Genomic DNA, 21,530 nt, shown 5'->3' on the forward strand with positions numbered 1-21,530 from the left:
TCATCAAATGGTAAAGACCAGAATCTAATCGAGGAAGTATCAGAACATTTGACGTCATCAAGCTGTTCCGCTTGTGATTGTTCAACTAAACGCGAAAAGGCACATGACGAAATAGTAGGAGTAGTTTAGTCCTAAATGCTGGTCAGAATGTATGATTACACATTATAATTGTATACTTAATGGTGAACTTTTTACATCTTTTATTGAGTCATAAAGTAACGGCAAAGAAAAACATTTCAGTATTGATTCATTGTCTAAAAAAGAAGGCTTACTGGAAAGGTTGCTTCATTGTGTACACTGGTGTTAACCACAGTATTACAATCTGTATGTATTTCAATCTTTCATTATTAGATTGATTTTACACTGACCATGAGTAAAATACTTTATTGTGGGAAAAGCTTGAACATTAGATCTTAGTGCAACTCTGCAATGCTAATTATATTGTATGTGCTAATTACAGTCTAGCATCCTTAGCCTGCAACATTCTAATACAACAAGTTGTGACAGATTATAAGACACGTCCTAATAACTGTCTTACAGTTTTGCAACATATCCAGTCTTGTTCCTTCTATACATCATCTAAATTAAAGGCCTAAACGTTTTGTGCTACCTAGCTAAATAAATAGGTTCAGCCATTACATAGCTTCTATACATGGTGTCCAGTTGCTTAGCAACAGTGTTTTTAAGATTATTTCATACAGTAGCTTGTGCTTTTTGACCGCTTTTTGTCGCTTTAGTAATGCAGTCAGATAGATGACACAATAGAAAGGATTTTTTTCATGGTATTACATTGGTTATAATTTCTAACTCTCTTAATATTCCCATTGGCGGTTCTGATTCTCACGTTTTAACCATTTGTATAAGTTAAAAGAAAGTGTCCAGTCACTGAAAATGTAACTGATATTGTTTTACACAATTAGAAACCAATATCATGTTCCACTACTCTGAGGCACTTTAGTGGATTCATCAGGCCATATAGATAGGTTTCTAATTGCAAGCCATCAAATTAACTTTGAATTGCAATGAGCAGTTCTGCCGTTTATTTCCGCCAAACACAACTGCCTGGGAATTCACATTTTTGTACAGATCTTACTGTGTGTGTTTTTTTTTTTTTATAGAGGCTGCCTGGTGGGTGCACTAATGGGCAGGCTATTTAAAAACAGCCCCAGAAAAGACTAATTTGATCACGCAATATAAGATCGGATTATGAGAAGCAATATAAGACGGTCGACCCAGGAATCAATATGAAGTAGGTCGCACCAGGGGACGCAAAACAGAATGGGTCACATGCGGTGTGGTTTCTGGGTCTTTCCTGTCATGGTAGTGCACATCTATGTCTCCGTATTGTGTGCAACATGCAAAGACACATGTACTCGCTACACTAACTGCACATCTCTGTAAACGTACTTAGTGTAGCTGATGTCGAGTCTTTTCGGTGTAATGTCTTCTGTTCTTACCATGAAACCACTATTGAGTAAAAATCTATTTTTCTACATTACTACACTTTGGCACAAATTTCTTTTACACTCTTCTATTTTCATCCTGTGAAAAACTCTGATCCATATGTATATAGAACCTCTGAGATACGGTCTCATCGAGGTTGAATTGTGGGTGTGTTCTGGAATCCAGCTTCGAATGATAAATTAATAAATGTCGGAAAGCATAGTTTTTATGTAATACTTGTGTACCAGACATACCAATAAAGTTAGGATTGCAAACACTGGCCACTTTATTAGATATATCTTCTTAATCAAGTATATATGGTAATAATTCATTGTTTCCATAAAACACTGCTATACACACTTGGACCAGTACTACACATATGACCATGTCTTCACAAATATCATTGCACAAGTGTTGCCTCCCCACAGCTCCAGTATCTCTGGCTCAGGGTATTTTCTGAGCCATGATCTCAGGGTACTTTCTGTATTCTCAGAAAAAAGTACCAAACTGTACAATTCCTTGCTTTTTGAGTTATTACTTAGCAAGTCACATGTAGTTTATCTTTGGGTAGCTTTTAGAGTAAAGCGTTATTGGTACTGTACATCAGTAGTAATCGTGTCCAGTTACCTTTTATTGCTTTTTAAGGGCCACATCATATCAAAGTAAAAGATGAGAAGCACATGCTTTGTTTGTGTGGGTTTCCTCTGGGTTTTCCGGTTTCCTCCTATTTGCAAGTAGAGGATTGGCTACTAAAACTGGGGAAAATAAGGAACCCAATCACATCCTTTGACATCTGCTACTCTCATGTCTCACGTGTGTCTAGAGAGAGAGAGAGAGAGAGAGAGAGAGAGAGAGAGAGAGACGGAAGGAGAAAGACAGAGGGGGAGAAAGAGAGAGGAAGAGAGCGGGGGATAGAGCGGGAGAGATAGAGAAAGAGATTGAGAGCTTCCTCGGTGCGCGCGCGGCAGCACCGCTGCACCTGTTCGCGTGCGAGACTGGGGTTTTTTTCGACACGAAAAACGTGGGACCAACCAAAAAAAGGGCAAGAAAGAGATGAAAACAAACCGAAGAGACGTGTGGCTTTCACCCATCCAACGTTTCACACGTAAATATTGACGTCAGTTACATCCGAATACATGAAGTGAAAGAGACTGCGGAAGAGAAAGAGAGAGAGAGAGAGAGAGAGGTGAAGGTTTGGCAAGGTATACTCGCCCCGATTTTCAACTACAACACAAACGTAAGCTCATGGAGCTGTTTGGGACTTTATAGACTATTTTTCTCTCCTGGCGGATCGATTTGCGTTTTATGACCTCTGTAATAAGGCTTTATGTCGTTGTTAAGGATGAGACTGATGTACAGTTTACTTCTGGACTTATACTTCTGCAATATTAAGGTGAGTGTGTGTGCGACACCATTTCCTGCAACTGATCATGCATTTAGATCCAAAATGACTTTGCCCTAAACAGGGTCTGGACTCCAGGAACTTATGTTAATAAAGGTGCTACAATATCACTCTTTTACTTTGTGCAGAAAAATTCATTGCACTGAAGCCCAAAATACAGGCGGAAATAGTGGCTTGTTTATGTGTGATAGACTTTTTTTTTTTTTTTTTTTTTGCCAGAATGTGTTTAAAAAACCTTCAGTGCGGCGTAAACATTTGCATGCAGGAACCCTAAAAAATAAGCAAAAATTAAATTCATCATTCAGTTTAATTAAGTTCATTATCCTAATGTGTACAATGATATTTTGTTTATTTATTGGAGCCAGAGTGCATTTTATCCTTCAACCTTCCATTATCTGGTCCAGGGTGACATCATTTCATTCATTCATTCATTCATTCATTCATTCATTCACACATCATTTAGTACTTGAATTATCCTATTTAGAGAAACAGTGTACCCGGAGCCTGGATAAAATGTCTGTGCTTACATACACGTTCATATCTAGGGCAGTTTTACACAGACTGTATGTATTCAGACATTAGGAGGAAAGTGAGGAAACTGGAAAACCCAGAGAAACCCACACAGACAGCTGGAGATAAACTAGGAGCTCCAGCAGACAGTGTGTAGTAGGGTTGGGAATACATTTTTAAAATCATGCTTGTATTTAGATGCTTTTCTAAAATTTTGCAGCGTTATATATATTATATTGTTTTACATATATACAGTGGAACCCGGTTATGTTGATGTCCTAGGGGGTCGCCAAAAAGCATCGAGGTAACCGATGATCGAGATAAACGAAAATCAAAATGGCGGCAATATATTAACGTGCTTGAAATTTCTTTATGTACATGATGTGCGTTAATAAATGAGAATGTGCATGCACGTGTTTTTGAAGGGTTTTTTTACACAACAGCGTTGCCGCGATTTGTTTGATGAAGGCATGCTATAAAAATACATACAGTACATGTTTATCTGTCAGGAATCCACCTGCCACGCCCCCTTCGGCCCCCTTCAGCGTGTCAGGTGCTTTCTCGGCCCCTTTCTCTGAAGCTCTCGGCTTCATCGCGCACATATGGTGCTTGTTTATCATCATCACCAGCTCCTATTTAAACCTTCACACTCTCACTGTCCGTTATTGTTGGTATATGTTGGTTCACGGCGGTCGTTGTTATCGCTCATGCGTATCCCGGTACGTGCCTTCCCACCGGCACTCTCTCAACGGCTGCTCTTTTCTTCCCAAAGCCGCGCGCCCTACTAACACTACGAACACTAGCACTAACTAACAGCAGAGATTCACCAGTATACAATACAACACCTGTAGCAGCTGTAAGCCTTGATTTTTCCGCCACTTCCGCCACTTCTTCTGCGGCTGCACCGAGATAACCGACGTTAAATGGCAAATTTTTCCCCCCTTGTGCTCGAGATATTAGGGTTCGGCGACATAAAAAAAGTCGACATAACCGATAAAAAAATGCTTAGAAAAAGCGAGAATTTGGCGGTTCCACTTCAAAAACGTTGAGGTAACCGAGGGCGAGATAACCGGGTTCCACTGTATATATACATATAGTGCAGTTACAGTATATTTGCGTTTACAGAGCAAAAGTTCTTTGACAGCATTTCCGTTCCATTTTCCTGTTTTTCCTAAGGGCTAGATTATGATTAGTGTACTTGATTGGTGTCATTTCATGTTTATTACAGGCTTGTTGACACTTTTGACTCTCAATGTTGTACGCTGATATAAGTGGTAAACATTTTTTTTTTTTATCATCGTTTACATACTCACCCCCAAAAACTACCATGAAATATTGTTTTTGAAATATAGATTTTTTTTGGTAATTCAGAGTGTGGCGCATTGAACCAGACCCCCTGATTCTGTGAGGCTGCTTCTATTTCCACCACTGTTACATGTTTTAAAAAATCACACACCCCCTGCTTTGCTTCACAGACTCCATTTGACAGCCGTCTAGGTATGCGATAAAACCTAGTCACTGCTTGCTTGCTGTTATATGCACTAATATGTCTTCACAATAACCTTTGGTGAAAGTTTTTTAACAAACCTTTGGTGAGTAAGAAAACCCGTGCAAAACATTTAGCTTTGAAATGTAAAACTTTTCTGAAAAACATCTGCAAACAGTTGTCAAGCAGAGTTTAAGCATATATAAGAGCGTAGCGGGGAATATTTAAATTTGCGGCATTTGGCAGACGCATTTATTCAGAACGAATTACTTTTATCTCCATCATACAACTAAGCAGTTGAGGGGCCTTGCTCAGGGGCCCAGCAGTGATTGTTCTGTGGTGCTGGGATTTGAACTCACAACATTCTGATTAGAAGTTTAACATCTTAACCACTGAGCTACAACTTCCAATTGTGATGAAACATTTGGTGTATTCCTCAATGCACCACAGTAGTTGAGCAAACACTGCGGTCGATGCAAAACGGTCAATCTGCTTTGCAACCTGTAAGAATGTATGTATGCAGGTCATGCAAAGGGTGCTATTACTTTTCCATCATTTTGTGATAATGTCTGAATCGACATTATAATTGTGCTAAATGTGGTCCCAAAATGCTCCTATATGTAAAACAAATATGATCAAGCACTAAATATATCCATAAACTGAACATTTAGTTGCAATATGCAGCTAATCGGTAGTTCTCTCTCTTATAATCTGACAGTAATACACTGGAATTAATTTAAAGCCTGATGCCAGTATTGCACATTATATGTCACATGCATAGACTATTGCAAAAATACAAACTTCCCTTTTTATGCTATGTTTCTTAAGGCTATTATACTTTTTTTTTTCTTAACCTAATGACTGCATGTGTGTGGTCTGGCGGTACGTTTATGTTATTTTAGTGAAAGCTACTCCTATTTTTCTACGTTCAGGCAAGCAATCAATCTAAAGTCAGAGGAAAGAAAGATTGGCCCGGTTTCTATCATTGTGTAGATTATTACTGTTTTTACTGTGCCACTGCAGCGTGCTCAGGAAGCTCCCTCCCCTGTGAGTGGAACTGCCATTGTGCAGACTGCTGTATGACAGTTGGCTACCGCTGGCTATTTTTGTCGTATGGAGAAAATAATAGTAAAGAACAAAGGTAGCAAAGTGAAGTGGAACAATGCGTCAGCCAGGCGTGCTTGACTGGAGATGAAATTTTTTGCATAACATATTTACCTCAGTTGTTTGTTTTCTTTGGATGTGTTACCCTAGGATAAATAAGAAACCTGTGTTGGAAGCTCTTGCTTGTTTTCGGGATTACGATGTAATTGAAGCCTAATCCATACTGCATTAGAGTAGCACAGTAATAGCAGTTTCAATCTATAGGGATATGTTCGCTCCTGAAGGAGAAGTGTGAGATTGGGGTTTAAAGCAAAGAGTAAGATGGAGTAATGATCTTACATCACATGGGCAGTGTTTCAAAATATCTAGTTTCAGTTACTCCTTACTCCTGTTGATATGCAAATCATTACCACTAAAAAAGTCAGATTGAGAATTCTGACCTCTTAATCTGTTGTATGCTTGTTTGCAGAGTGCTGAATGCCCTGATGGAGATTCCATGAGTGCCTAGAGAAGGAGGCTGACACCAAGGACTTCAACTGGAATCGCATTCTTTTTAGCCCTTGCTTCATTCTAATGGCGTTTTACAACCTGGGTTGATTCTACGTTAAAGAAGGGATGAGCACGAGACAGAAGCCTCCTGCTCAAGACTGTTCCGTATGAAAGTGAACTCTCTTGTTCTAACATGCCCAAAACTACTTCCTGAGTCTGCTCAGTAGTGAGGATTGCTCCGAGAAACCGTGTGTTGGATGAAGACGCTGATCAGGACTGTGTTTGGCAGATAAGACGTCTGCTAAGTGATTGAGTTATGTCTTCTCCCTCGCAGTCTGTGTGCTCACATCAACCATTTAGATTCTCTGCAGCTACTCATCAGTCATCCCAGACCAAGAGAGGAGGATAGGGAGAAGAAACGATTTCAAGAAAGAGCAAGAGACCAGAGGGATAGAACAGATACGTGCACCATGCAGTCCGACGACCTCTTCATTCGTAAGTTCCGCCGACAGAGCCCACGTCCGACCCCTGTATTTGAGCCAAAGCGGGTGGTGGTGGCCGAATGGCCGCCCAGGAGGGAGGGTGAGGGAGCAGAGGTTGACACTGTGACAACGCCTAGCCGGGCAGGGCTAAGCCAGCGTGCAGTTGCTCGTGGACATATCATGCAAAGGAGCAACAGCGATGTTACTCTGGGAGACCTGGATTCTGCAGCAAAGGCAGGAGCAAAAGCGGCCAGGTCAGCAAGTGAAAAGAGTGGGCAAGCAGGACAGGGCGAGTCCAGTATAGTCCTCCACCGAGAATACGGGAGTCTCTCCTCATTAGAAAAGCAGACTCAACATACCGAGCCCTGCACTGAGGAGCAGACCATTCTCAGTCCTAATGCTCTTCGCTTTAAAGATCCATTTTTGTTGCTTGGACTCCAGGAGCCACCAGTTGAACCAGACGGATTTTTTCGCTCCTTGGAATGCCCGAAACCGGCCAAGCCCCCCAAGCCTGATGCTCTAAACAAGAAATCAAAGTCATCACCCCCTCACCCCTCACCATGCGATCAGACAGGTGCATGGGTGCGCAACTTTGCGCATTATGATGTGCAGAGCATTTTGTTCGACTTGTGTGAGGCAGCCACAAGCCGAGACAGCGTTGGCCGCAAGAAGAACATCACCTCAGGGGCATCGGCTGCCTCGCAGCTCCGGCCTCTTGCCCAGGCCCCTCCTGCCTCACCCTCTCAAAGTCTGGGCAGTGGGACAGTAGGTACAATGAGTGCCGAGGAACCAGAATCAAGCCTCCTCGATGAAGGAGATGGCAACGACAATGATTTGCTGCTCAGCTGCCCACACTTTCGAAATGAGATGGGAGGTGAGGAGCGGGCCGGACTGGGCAGAAACCAGTGTTCTAGCGGACGATGGAGGAGTCTGCAGAGTCCCAATGATGCCGTGTCTGTATTAGAGGAGCCCAGAGAAAGCCATGTTCAGCAACAGGGAAAGAGCAACTACTTTGTCGAGCACGCAGACCTGGGGGCACGGTACTACCACAAGTACTTCTACAATAAAGGTGAGAAGTCGACTGATTTCTGATTGATTTGATGAGTATGTTGTAGAGTGTGTAAAGTTTACCTACAGAACTTACTTTAGGAAGTGTTCCATGGATGCACATTGTTGTTACCATAGCAATATCAGTACTCAGTAGTGTTTCGGTTGATACCTGATACAATACTGACATCCTCTTGATAAAGCCAACGCTCAACAGCGCATTGTTGCCACAAATCACAAGATGATTCAAGCTTTAAGGCAGTTTGTGTTGTTTTTTTGCATCTGTGTCCCGTCAGCCAACATAACACTCTCACACAAAATGCTGTGGACTGGATCTGCAAACAAATCACTCCAAGACTGATTCACAGTGACTGCACAGTATCAGCAATAAAATCACACCTCCCTAGTTCCAGATCACACTAGGGTGTAAAAAAGGCTAAATTAACAATTATGCTTTTGTGTAGCATATAAAAACAATTGTCACAGTAATGTATTTAATGAACAAAATAGTTTCATATAACATTCATTAATTGTATCAGAAACAGGCTTTTTGTTTACACATTTTATGTAAGGAATAAAACTGTATTTAATAATGAATGACAGACACGTTTTGTATCTCTATAGATTGATTTAATGATGTGGAACAGATGCAAATCAGGTTATTTCCTGTTATAACTTCTTTTTCTGTTTTCTATCTCTTCATCAATTACTTAGACTATGTGAATGTGGGTTTGGAAATACTGTACTAATATCTGATTAGTTAAAAATGTAAATATTTTAACGAGTCATTTTCCATGAAATACAATATTAGGCCAAAAAGGTATATGTTCAGATAAGGAAATAACTGATGAAAAAGTGTTGAGAGTTTTTACTGGAACTTGTATGTGTGTTCCTCAGTGCTGTGTTTGTGTGTACCTATAGTGTATTGTGTATTGTTGAGGGGGAATAATATACACGTGTGTGTTTATTTGTGCATAGTTGCCTTTATGTGGCAAATGTGTTTTCCTCTTTGTACTTCCCCTCTTAGTATCTGCTTGTTGCCTGGCTGCAGTTCTTAGACTTGCTCAAAGGCTTAAAATGGGTATGCAGCGAGGGTGAAAGTAGGACAGAATGTGCTAAAATCTGAGGTGAATCTTGCGTCAGTTTGTTCGTTGTGATGCAGAGCAGTGACGAAGTTTTATCAGTTGCACTGTATCTATGACTTTTCAGCTTCCTACTGTTTCATTCTTTCTGTTACTCACCACTTATATCAATCACTCAATAGCAGAAGTGAATACTTTATTAGCTATGAGTAGAAAAGTTTTTTTTTTTTTAAATTGTCATATTTCCTTTATGTCTATGCTTTTAAATGAATAAGGAACTGTTGAGAGTTAAGTTTAGCATTTACTGTCACATAAAGCCTACAAAAGACTAAAATCTAGACCATATTTTCAACTGAATATTTTTTTGATTTTAATAAAGATTTGTTCATTTATGCACAATTTAATTTTGTAATAATAATAAATAAATATATTTTTTATTATATTAATAATAATAAATAATTAATATTTATTCACCGAATGCTTTAAATGTGTATGATGCGGTTTATTTAGTGGCCTATATGCCCACTAGGGAGGCATTTGAAATTTAGTCACAGAGATTTTTTTTTTTGGGAGAAATACAAACGTTGCAAAGTAAAAGTGAAATGGGCAAATGTTTCATTTTAAAAATGTGTTTAAAAAAAAAAAGGATGGAAAAAAGTCCATGTCTATACTAGTTCTGATTGCGATACACATTGAAATGTTTGCTTTATTCTACACATTTCTTTTCAACACTAAAACACACCTATACTGACAAGCAGAGCAAACACTACTTGAAACAGGAGGTTTGCATAGTTTCCATGTTTGCAAAGTTTGATTTGATGTGCACCAGATAGATACACTGACAAAAAGAAAGAGTACACAGAGGCCAATCATATATCAGTTTAATAAATCAAGATGTGCTTCTTTTACTTGCAGGAATGCAGAATTTATATTGTACATAGTAAAAGTATGAACAAAACAGTGTGTGTGTGACAGGAGTTAAATTAAATCTAGATGTGTTTGAACTGGTCTACATGACTGCTAGGGACCTATGACAGGATGATAAATATGTGTGTTCGGTTGTGATTAGTTTTGGTTCAGTAAGTGACGACATTTTCTACTGGAAATTATTCATTGTATAACACTGAATAAAACTTCTGTCCCGTCTTGACTTGGACAATTTGCCAGTGAAAGACAGCTGACGTATTATCACAAATAAATAAATTGATCCTTACTGTAATCTTCCCTGGAAATTGTCACTGCGGGAATTCTGTTATCTAACATCAGTGATTTCAGATAATTGTGTTTAACATCTCTGCCGCCCCACTAAATCGCAAACACTTGTAAATGTATCCATATGAGAGTGGATGTTGTGTAAATGTAACAGAATAATAGAGATACGTTATACGTTAGATACATTAATACTATGTAAAACAATATGGACTGTAGGTTAGTGAATACAGAGTAAAGTAGTGTTTTTTGTTCTTCTCTGCAGACCATCAGAATTTCTTCGGCATGGACGAGCGACTAGGCCCGGTAGCCATCAGTTTCCGCCGCGAGGAGAAAGAAGGCTCCAGTGGCGCTCAGTATACATACAGGATCATATTCCGGACAACAGAGGTGAAACTTACACATTCATGCATATGTACATATTTTCTTATTAAACTCTCTCCCTGGCATTTTATTTCCTTTGTCAGTGATTATAGATTCTAAAGTGAAATTAAACACTTTTTTTTTGCCCTCCTTTATTTGTGCTTCTTTCCCTTGTTCTCACTCAGTCAGGTTTTATCTTCTTCTTTTCAAATCTGCCAAACCTCTAACCTCATCGTCCGTAATGCGGCGTCTCTGCCTGCATCTCTTCCTCAAATATTTCTCTCTTTTTATATTACCTGTTTCTCTCCACCCTTCTGTCCATTTATCACTCTTAGGGTTGCTTATCCTGATGTCTTCTGTCTGTCTTTTTGCTCTGCATTGGTATTACATCTCTACGCCTTTCTCTGGGCCTCTCTTCATGTCACCCTATAGTGCTATCATTTCTTGTAGTACACGTCTCTCTTCTTCATGTCGTCTTATCTCTCTCTACCCTCCTATTAGGCAGTCTGACACATAAAGGCAGGAATGCAACCAGCCTCCCACTCCGCACACGCACACACACGCACACACACACACACACCACGATCAATGTTCTTTTGCTATATGTAAAAAAAATCTCGATTTCAAGAAAGAGATTTTTTTAGTAAAAGATTTTGTTATAAAACTGCAAAAAAAAATTGTGGTTTAAAATATAAAAAAAATTAAAATGTAAGCAAAAGCATCAAAATCTTCAAAACACTGGTTAAATATACAAAATGTACAAGTGTCCCCTGTGTAGGTGAATTAAAATATATTAAGTATTTTTAAATAAACTGAATAACCATTTAAATAAACACATGATTCAGTTATTACAGTCAAATTACTAAAAATACAGAATTGTGACAAAGAAAATAAAGTCCTACAGACTGATCACATTTATTCAAGAGATATTTTTATTCTAGTGGGTTGGTCTTATGGCCCTATGAGTCATGAGTTCTAATGAAGGGTTTGATAGGAATAAAAATGATGTAAATCATATGCTATATGTACAAAAGCTACATTCTAAAACCATTCAAAACTTGAGATTTTGAAGTGACCTATTAAAAATATAAGGCCTCCAATGTCTTTGGAGGATGCTTCAGTACAGTTATTGTGATGTGTAAAACCTAAGATCCACTGAAGATGTGGCAGGAAGTGTTGTTTTTTTCCCTTTTATCTATCACCATTCTCTATGTAGTGTAGTCATATATGGTGTGGAACGTAAGTCTTGGACCAAATGGCAGGCCCTCGGAGATTGATGCATGTACATGGTTGAGCTAAATATTATTCTTTTTTTAGCTCAAGACCCTGCGTGGCTCCATTCTAGAAGAGTCTGTACCATCCGCAGCACGACACACAACCCCAAAAGGGCTTTCTCCTAAAAGACTTCTGGAGTTCATCCTTCCTGATCTCAACCTGCACTGTTTGAGGCTTGCCTCTACATCTCCCAAAGTCCGTGACACACTGCTCAAGCTGGATGAGCAAGGGGTGAGCGTGATCATTTGAAACCAATTTTACACTGATTTATGTTTTACACTGTTTAGAGAGCTGAAAACTATTTTACATACCACATACATGAGCTATTAAGACTTTCTCTGAAACTTCAGTAGCTGCATAGTGATCTGTTTCTTGGATGATGATGTCTCTCTGCTCAGTGGTTACTTTTAAGCGATGTACATTTACTTTATGGTCTCATAATATATACATACTTATTCAGCTTTATAAGTGCTCTTTGTGTTCTTTAAAAGGGATTGGGTAAGACGGTTAATGTGCTTAGGTCATAAACGTTCATCTTATTATTGAAAGTACCTGAGGATGAAATAGCTTTGATTACTGTGTGAGAGAACATCAGGTTTTCCAGTGAGAAAAAGAAACCTAAGGTATGTATGAGTATGCAATATGATATTATATGATATGATGTGGCATCGATATACAGTACAGAGGTGTAGCTACAGTAATGAAAAGACAATTATGTCAAAAGAAAATCATGAGATGATCATGAGACTGGGCCCTGCTCGCTTTGGTGAGTTTGTTCAAATGGATATGTACATGATACTGTCACAGTAGATGGTTTACCTGTAATGAATTAAAAAAAGAAAGAGGAAACAAGAATTGGAAAAGAGGAAGCTGGGCAAGAGGCAGTTGTAGATGTAATGGCAAACAATGGCAGCTGTAAACCAAGCTAATGTGATGTCAAAGCAATTTTGGATCATGTATAGTGTCTGTTAAAAGTTTGGAAACAAATCTTTTTTTTAGAGACACATGCATGTACCTTTTGATTGTATGGCACAAACTGGGTAAGTTAATGGTATGAAGTAGGCGTGTCCCCGACTAAGAATTTTTAATCTACGATGTTGTCAGGGATCCACCAGCCACACCCTCACCAAACCCTCCTATCATCCCAAGCAGCTCTCCTACTTACTAATCATCTACACCTGGCCCAAATCAGTCATCACGCTATATAACCTCCGTTTATCCACAAGCTACACTGTTTGGTTCTTCATTGTGTACCAGATTCTGTTTGTTTGTTGCTCTCTCTAAAGTCACAGCTTTCACCTGGTTAGTTTAACCTGAGTTTTGTTGCTGTTTGCCGTTTTTCTGCCTTGCCCTTGTCAGGGGACAGCCTGCCACGCCATCCCTCAGCTCCACACACACACACACACACACACACACACACACACACACACACACAGGTAGTCTGTCCCCATCATACTTAGTATCGGCACCTGCGGCTCGTTAGCCTCAGCCCTACATAAACCCCTCTACTGCGCTCACTCAACGTCAGTTCTACTATCTCACGTAGATGAACACTGTGACCTCGCTACACGACATTCCACTGTCCTGTGGACATCCACCGCGGCCTCTATACCTCCAGAGACCGCTCTGTTCTTCCTCCCCGAAGAACCAATTACTTTTTGTTCCGCATTTCTGTTTGTTTACCTGTTGCGCTACTACTTTGTAAAAACCCTTTTCTTCACTAACCTGGGGTTTTGCTTCAGTCACTCCGCAACCGTGACAGCCCTTTTGTTCCTCATTAAAAAGACCTTCGTGGATTTCACTTCGGTTTCCGGCACGTTCTTTTCGCCTGACAGATGTACAGATATATAAGAAAATGTATAAAAACATTTTGGATCAATAAACCTAAAAAATAACAAATAACCACAGAAAGGCCACACTGCAGACAGGATTTGCATTTTACATGTCGGCAAATCATATTGAATAGGCTAAATTGCCGAGTGCTCTAAGTACAGCTCAGCATCGATACACTGAGAAGCATTTAAAAATAAATGTACAGATCAACATTATTATATATAGGCTGTTTATTAACTTATCCGGAGAAAATACGTAGTTTTATGTGAAATTAGACATTGAGCACCCCCGTATAATCAAAATGGTATGATCCTCGTTTCATACACCTCTGCAAAGATTCAACTGTGAGATCCAATCAGGCTTCTCCTATCAAGCACCGAATCTTCAACTTTACAGGGTTTTACTTTTTAAATATTTAATTTGACCAAACAAATATATAAATGTACAAATGTTAAGCTTAATTTACATTGAAAATTCTCCCTTAGCATGAATAACAACTTATTATCTGTAATGTTGGGTTGCAGTACTTATTTTATTCCATACAACCATTTATATATATATATATATATATATATATATATATATATATATATATATATATATATATATATATATAACAGAATTATTGCTTATGTGTTTAACTTGCAGAGTAATCTTAATGTTTTTAATGATTGCAGAATTAATTTTCTGATGATAATGCTTTTTAAGTAATTTCATAACTCCACAGAGCCACAGTCATGTGTTCATGTGAACAGGACAACAACAATGGCTCGCATTACATTTATCCATTATAACTTCTGTTTTAAATGATTTTCCTGTTAGGGTAAACCTGATCATGTTTTAATCAATACTTAATGGTCATCGTGATTTCTTAAGCACTGTATCAGTATCAGTTGCTCTGCACTAATTTGTAATAACATGGGGGTGGATTTTGAAATAAAACCAAAAAAAATATATATATATGGGCTGTATTCCAAATGGCTCCCTGCTGATATCCCTAGTGTTAGGTGTTAATAATATATTTGCTGCCTAATGTTATTGTTATCATTATCAATATTTAATAGTAACAGTCAATCCAGCCACTGATGCGTGTATGTGTATTTATCTGCATAGCTGAATTTCCAGCGTAAGTTGGGAGTGATGTACTGCCGGGCGGGACAGAGCACAGAGGAAGACATGTATAATAACGAGAGTGCCGGGCCAGCATTTGAGGAGTTCCTGGACCTGCTGGGAGAGAGAGTGAGACTAAAAGGCTGGGAGAAGTACAGAGCACAGCTGGACAACAAGAGTGAGAGAATAATTTCTTACTACTTTCAGAAGAACCCCTGACTGTTATGTTTTATAAAGTGCCTAAGATAAGATGTAGTTGTTTTGAATTTGAAAGCGTAGGTGATCAGCAATGTGCATTAGCATTTTGCCTTGTGCTTGGATGATCCTAAATGTGTATGTGTTTACAGATTGTCCCTTCTGTTTTCACAGCGGATTCCACCGGGACACACTCTCTATACACGCGTTATCAAGATTATGAGATCATGTTCCATGTTTCCACGATGCTCCCATACACCGCCAACAACACACAACAGGTAAACTGTCAAAAAGTATACGATGATAGATAGATAGATAGATAGATAGATAGATAGATAGATAGATAGATAGATAGATAGATAGATAGATAGATAGATAGATAGATAGATAAAAACAGTGTATATACAGAGGTATAATGTACAGATATATAAGATAGGATTTGCTATGAATTTTCAAATATGTACAATTGTATTTTTACAGTGGAGAAGATAGCAATTTTCTTTTAGAGTTTTATGCTGCTTAGAGATGTAGCATTAGCAGTTTGAATAGATCGACCAGCTTCACGTGTGAGAACGTAGCACATTTAAGCCTCCACCCTCCCCAGTTGGTATCCATGGTTTTGAAGGGTATGCAGGATGGTGGGTAAAAAAATTGGCAGGTGAACAACCCAGGGGAAAGGGAAGGGGAAGGTTATTAAATAGTAAAATCTGATCATGTTTAAGACTCCAGACATTGACCTTTCAAAAGTGGTGACAGAACATCAGACAGAACTGTGGGTAATAGTTGCTGGCAGCATAACAAAAAGGGATATAAACGCTTTCCCTTGAATAAGAGCTCTTTAGCAGCACATTGTACTTTTTTTATGATCGCAAACCTTTCGGAGGTAGGTTATTCAATCTGGTGTAATGTTTCATGTATTTCGGGGGGCAACGGCTGTGCTGTATTAACAGACATCTGCCTTTGCTTTTCCTGCAGCTACTGCGAAAGAGGCACATAGGGAACGATATTGTGACCATAGTCTTCCAGGAGCCAGGGGCGATGCCGTTCACTCCCAAAACCATCCGCTCTCACTTCCAGCACGTGTTCATAATCGTCCGAGTGCACGAGCCCTGCACAGAAAACACCTACTATCGGTAAGAGCGATCAGATAACGACGTCGAGCACAAGCCGTAGAGAGCAGAAATCAATGCAATCTATTCACGACATTACCAAACCGACTCTCCAAGAATTTGGAACGTTAAGCAAAAATTTTGAGCTCATCGAGGTGATTCATGGAAAATGATTTCTCTACTTCTCTGAGCTATTTCAGTTTGTCTTAATTTGTTAGAATGTCTAAGACTAATTAGTGCTAGATGCACCAATCAGGTCAAGTCAAATGACCCAAAGCAGATGGTCTAATCCTCAGATATACCCTCAGTGCCAGAATTATTGGCATCCTCGTAAAGGATGGTCGAAAAGGGTTATGAGAAACATCTTTGAGGTTAATCCCAAACCAATGATATGTAAAAAACTAACATTTAATTGAGATAATGTGGATGTCTTGATATTTGTCACCATTGCACAGGTGATATTTTTTACAAGGTAAAGATGTGTTAATAATATGGGGTGAGAATAAATGATATATTTATCACTCAAATGGTACTGATAGAAATAACCTTGCATTCTTTGTGTACATTTTTGTTTCCTCAAATGTTTGTTAGAATGTAGTAATTTCATGAATTTCTTGATTCTTTGATAAATCATTTGACAAGTTTGGTATTTAACCATTTGTTTTGAAATGGGTGCAGATAATTATGCAGTGCAACCGGAAAATATTCACAGCGCTTCACTTTTTCCACATTTTGTTTTGTTACAGCCTTATTTCAAAATAGATTACGTTCATTATTTTCCTCAAAATTCTACAAAGCACATAGAACATAGATGACGTTTGTTTGAAAACTTTGCATGTAAAAATCACATGTACAAAAAATCACATGTATATAAGTATTCACAGCCTTTGCCATGAGACTGAAATATGAGCTCGGATGCATCCTGTCTCCACTGATCATCCTTTAGATGTTTCTACAACTTGATTGGAGATTACTTGTGGTAAATTTAGTTGATTGAACATGATTTGGAGGTCCCACAATTAACAGTGCATGTCAGAGCACAAACCAAGCCATGAAGTCCAAGGAATTATCTGTAGACCTCCAAGACAGGATTGTATTGAGGCAAAGATCTGGGGAAGGGTACAGAAAAATTTTTGCAGCATTGAAGGTCCCGATGAGCAAAATGTGGAAAGTTCTGTGAATAATTTTCGGATGCGCTGTAGAATCTTTGCTTTGTAATGTCGCGATTTGATTTTAAATTTTGTTGCCAAATGTATTGTTATGTCATATTTAGTTAGTAGCTCGGTAAAGTAAAGTAAAAAACGTACATCCAAAACTATTGCATCAAAAAGAGTTTGCAAATATCCATGGTGACAGTCTTTGGTGTTACATGCCTTGTTGTGTCATTGGACATTTGTGTGGACTCAATCATTTGTGACAAACAAAAACATCATCTGGCCAAAAATATAAGAAAAAAAAGGGTAATGCCTAAACAGATTAGGAATGTACTTGCCCTTTAGCACTTTCATCCGCATTAAAATAGTCATCTTTTAGGGGCTATTCATTGCTATCTGCCAAAACTATCATTAAATGAGTCAGCTACTAACCCACAGTAATGTAATCATTTAGGAATGTTTATTTCTACCAATTTTATGCTCAGTGTGCCTTTTCTTATGCATTTATTAGAGTTGCTGTTACTCGCTCCAAGGACATGCCTCTTTTTGGCCCACTTTTCCCCAAAGGTGCACGCTTTCCACGTTCGCAGGCCTTCCGCGACTTCCTGCTCGCCAAGGCCATAAACGCTGAAAACGCAGCTGAAAAATCAGAGAAGTTCCGCTCAATGGCCACTCGTACACGCCAGGAATATCTAAAGGACCTAGCAGAGAACTACGCCACCACCACACCTATCGATTCATCCACCAAGTTTCCACTGCTGTCCCTGGGAGGCAAGCGCAAAGACAAGTTTAAGGGGGCTAAAGGAGCAGAGCTTCACAGTGCCGGCGCTCTTGTATGGGCTGTGTATGCCACACAGGAAGACGACGGCCACAAACTGGCCTGTCTGCTGGGCGTCTCGGCCGAATCCGTGGTGCTGATTGAGCGCTGCAGCAAGAGAGTCATCTTCAACTGCTCCTGCCGTGACGTGATTGGATGGAAGGCGGTCACCGAGTCTGGCGTCAAGAGTGGGCCTTGCCTGGATATTTTCTACGAGAGGGGCGAGGCCGTCTCGATTACAGTGTCCGAGAGCCAGATGGAGGATATTAAAGAGGTGGTCCAGAGGCTTGAGGTGAGGATTGATACTCATTAATCATCTCCGGTACTGAGCTAATGACTTGAACTAGTTTAGATGGTAGTGACACACCAGTTTTTTACACAGAAATGAATTACGCTATGTAAAAGTGAGAAGGCAAAAGATTATAATGAGGAATGGATTCCACATAGTCACACACTGTGGGTTATCCAGTTTCTGTTCTCAGAACTGTTAGTTCCTGTCTGCTTTTACTTCATTTTCAGAAGAAAGGAGAAGCAAAACAACTGCCATTTTGTACATTACTAATACTACCACTAATAATAATAATAATAATAATAATAACATGGAAAGCAAAAAGAATATTTGTTTGTTTGCTAATATTTTAAATTAATATATGAAAAACATTTTGGATTTTGAATCGAAGATCTTTCGATTTTCATTATCAATCATTTATTATCATATTTTAGTATCAGTCAAAAAAATCAAACACTCAGTAACAAAAATATATATTTTTTATATATTATCATATTAATAAATTGAATAGAAATTCGGCAAAAATATTCTAAAAACACATTTTTTTTAAATATTTCAATCAGTAATTATAAACAGACCGAATATGTTTTAATCTCAATTTGTAATGTTTTTTCAGAATATATTAACAAAATGGTGCAGGTAGTGTTGTTGGTAATATGTGGTGTGGATAATATCTTTACGGAATTTTGCATGGTGGCCTCATGAAATTATCATGATCATTATGCTGTAGCTGGTGACACGAGGTTGTGAGGCATGTGAAATGACCCCTCTGAGGGACAACACGGGTCAGCCAGGTTTCCTGATGAGCGCAGAGGGCTTTGTGACGGATGTGCAGCGCTTCGGTTACGCCGAGAGTGGAGGCCTGAAGCTGGGCGCTCGTGTGGTGAGACTCTGCGGCCAAACGCTCGTCCACCTCACCCAGGATGAGAGAACGAGGCTCCTGCGTACAGCACCCAAAATTCACATCACCGTCATCCCACCGGACAGGGATGGCAAACCTCGAAGGTGAGACGAATAAAGGAAGGGTTTGTGTGTGTGTGTGTGTGTGTGTGTGTGTGTAATCTTAATGATAAGGTTTAAATATATGGGTACGAATGAAAAAGAATTGGTGGTAGAAAAGGAAGAGAGAGACAGAGAAGAAGATGAGAATATGTAAGAGCATGATAGAGGATACGGTTTCTAAATGAGTGGATTTAAATGATAAACTGTGCCAGGCAGAAAGAGAGAGAGTGATGGGAACAGGTGCGTAAAAAAGCACTGGAAAGAATAAAAAATGGATGATTCTGTATCAGAGGTTTTAAATGAGTGAGCATGTGGAACTTATAGAGCGTGAATGAAGTAGCTGAGCAAAACAATCTATTTTACATGGTGTAAGAAAGACGAGAAAACAGAATGAAGTGATAGAAGAACGATAGTGGGACTGAGAGAATCGTGTGATGGATGTCACTGTGAAAGTAGATTTTGGGGGGGAGAGTAATGATGGATGAGAGGATGGGGTATGCTGGGGTAAGAAATAGAGAGTCAGAGCTCAGAAAGGAGTGTGTGTGCAGTGGAGGAAAATGAGAAGTGAATGATGGAGTAGATCAGATTTGGGAATAGGTGGAGAACTGCACAAATGACAGAAGAATGCAGGACTGGTGGAAGGCATATTCATTTTGTGCTGGAAGACTGGTGTGAAAATGATAACAGATGAGAAAGAAGAAAGATAGAAATAGTATTGTGTATGGGGAGTTCTGCAGAAATGAAGTGTGTATGCGGCACGTCGGGGGGATGAACATGACTTATGGGACCGAGGTGCGAATCTGAGACAATGGGGAGGAAAGGACAGATAGAGGGTAAAAGAAAGAAAGCAACAGATGGAGAAAGAAAGGAAGAATGGACAGCTAGGGGTCAGATCTCATTTTGTTGTTAATGATGTGTTCGAATCGCAGTTCCACCAGCTGCAGAAGCAATAATCAATTCTACTAATGATGCCTACTGGAGTTCACAATTCACTCACACACACATGCCCACACACACACACACATGGCCAAAAAGAAGAGAGACAGAGAGAGAGAGACTGCAGAGAAATTCTCTTGTTGTTGGGCAGATAGACAGGCCTAATGTATCCCTTGTGGTGCGGAGTTTGCAAATTACAAAGCCTAACAAAATGGTGACAGTGAGGATAAAAATAGCTGCACATTTCCAGCATCTTAATATATCCCAGAAAACTGCGTCATTATAGCGGGGTACATGCAGGAACACTATATCAGGCATCCGTACAAAAAAAAACAAAAAAACGTTCTTACTCATTCAATGCCAGTGAATGGCATAAGATTCCTCCATTTCAAACAATGTGTTGGCAAGTCTAGCTTTTAAGAGTAAGTGCCAAAATAATCTTGGTGTGGTTTACTTTTTCAGAGCTGGCCATTTCAGCAGAGATTCCCTCAATATTCTGACTGTTTTTTCGGAAGGATTTTCCTCTTTGAATGAACTCACTCCGACTGCAGATTGAGCATGAACATTTAACACTAAACTCTCTGCTTATGTGGACAATGCATAAAACATGACAAGACAGTGTTATTGGGAGATAATTAGTGGTGTAATGTGTAGTGGTGTAATGCTGTGTGATGCAACAGGGTTACTAATACATTTTAAAAATGTATACACCGATCAGGCAAACATTATGACATGTGAAGTGAATAACACTGATTATCTCTTCACCATGGCACCTGTTAGTGGGTCGAATATATTAGGCAGGAATTGAACAAATTTGCAAGCAGTGTTGAGAGAGTTTGACAAGGGCCAAATTGTGATGGCTAGACAATTGGGTCAGAGTATCTCCAAAACTACAGCTCTTGTGTGTTGTTCTCGGTTTTGCAGTGGTCAGTTGCTATCAGAAGTGGTCCAAGGAAGGAACAGTGGTGAATCAGCGACAGGGTCATGGGTGGCCAAGGTTTATTGATGCACATTGGGACTGATGGCTGGTCCATGTGTTCGGTAGCCACAGACATAACGGTGACATAGTGGTCATAATGGTATGCCTGATTGGTATATGTCGCAATAAAAAAAATTCTAAATAATTATGAGCGCCTTCATATACACCTGGAACTAGGTTCTGCTACTAAACAGTTCAGTCAGGTCCAGTGAAT

The 21,530-nt window shown here is 39.4% G+C and overlaps 1 protein-coding gene across 7 annotated transcripts in view; it reads left to right on the plus strand.

Annotated features, from left to right (window-relative positions):
• zmp:0000001168 (signal-induced proliferation-associated 1-like protein 2) overlaps positions 1-21,530 on the plus strand; it is a 64,285-nt gene that overhangs the window by 25,813 nt on the left and 16,942 nt on the right. For 4 of the 7 annotated variants that reach the window (XR_006924303.1, XR_006924302.1, XM_046838557.1 and 1 more), the window contains exons 1-9: positions 2,362-2,836; positions 6,415-7,985; positions 10,520-10,644; positions 11,935-12,123; positions 14,839-15,013; positions 15,205-15,308; positions 16,006-16,163; positions 17,805-18,402; positions 19,130-19,404. Coding sequence is in view for 3 of the 7 variants with exons in the window: in XM_046838557.1 (XP_046694513.1) it covers positions 6,905-7,985; positions 10,520-10,644; positions 11,935-12,123; positions 14,839-15,013; positions 15,205-15,308; positions 16,006-16,163; positions 17,805-18,402; positions 19,130-19,404 (2,705 nt within the window). In the remaining 4 variants the exon portion in view is untranslated. Of the gene's footprint in view, positions 1-2,360; positions 2,837-6,414; positions 7,986-10,519; positions 10,645-11,934; positions 12,124-14,838; positions 15,014-15,204; positions 15,309-16,005; positions 16,164-17,804; positions 18,403-19,129; positions 19,405-21,530 lie in introns of those variants that run through there. The other 3 variants (XR_006924301.1, XR_006924300.1, XM_046838558.1) reach the window with 2 other exon arrangements.

This window comes from Silurus meridionalis, chromosome 25, assembly GCF_014805685.1.
Source record: "Silurus meridionalis isolate SWU-2019-XX chromosome 25, ASM1480568v1, whole genome shotgun sequence".
NCBI lineage: Eukaryota > Metazoa > Chordata > Actinopteri > Siluriformes > Siluridae > Silurus > Silurus meridionalis.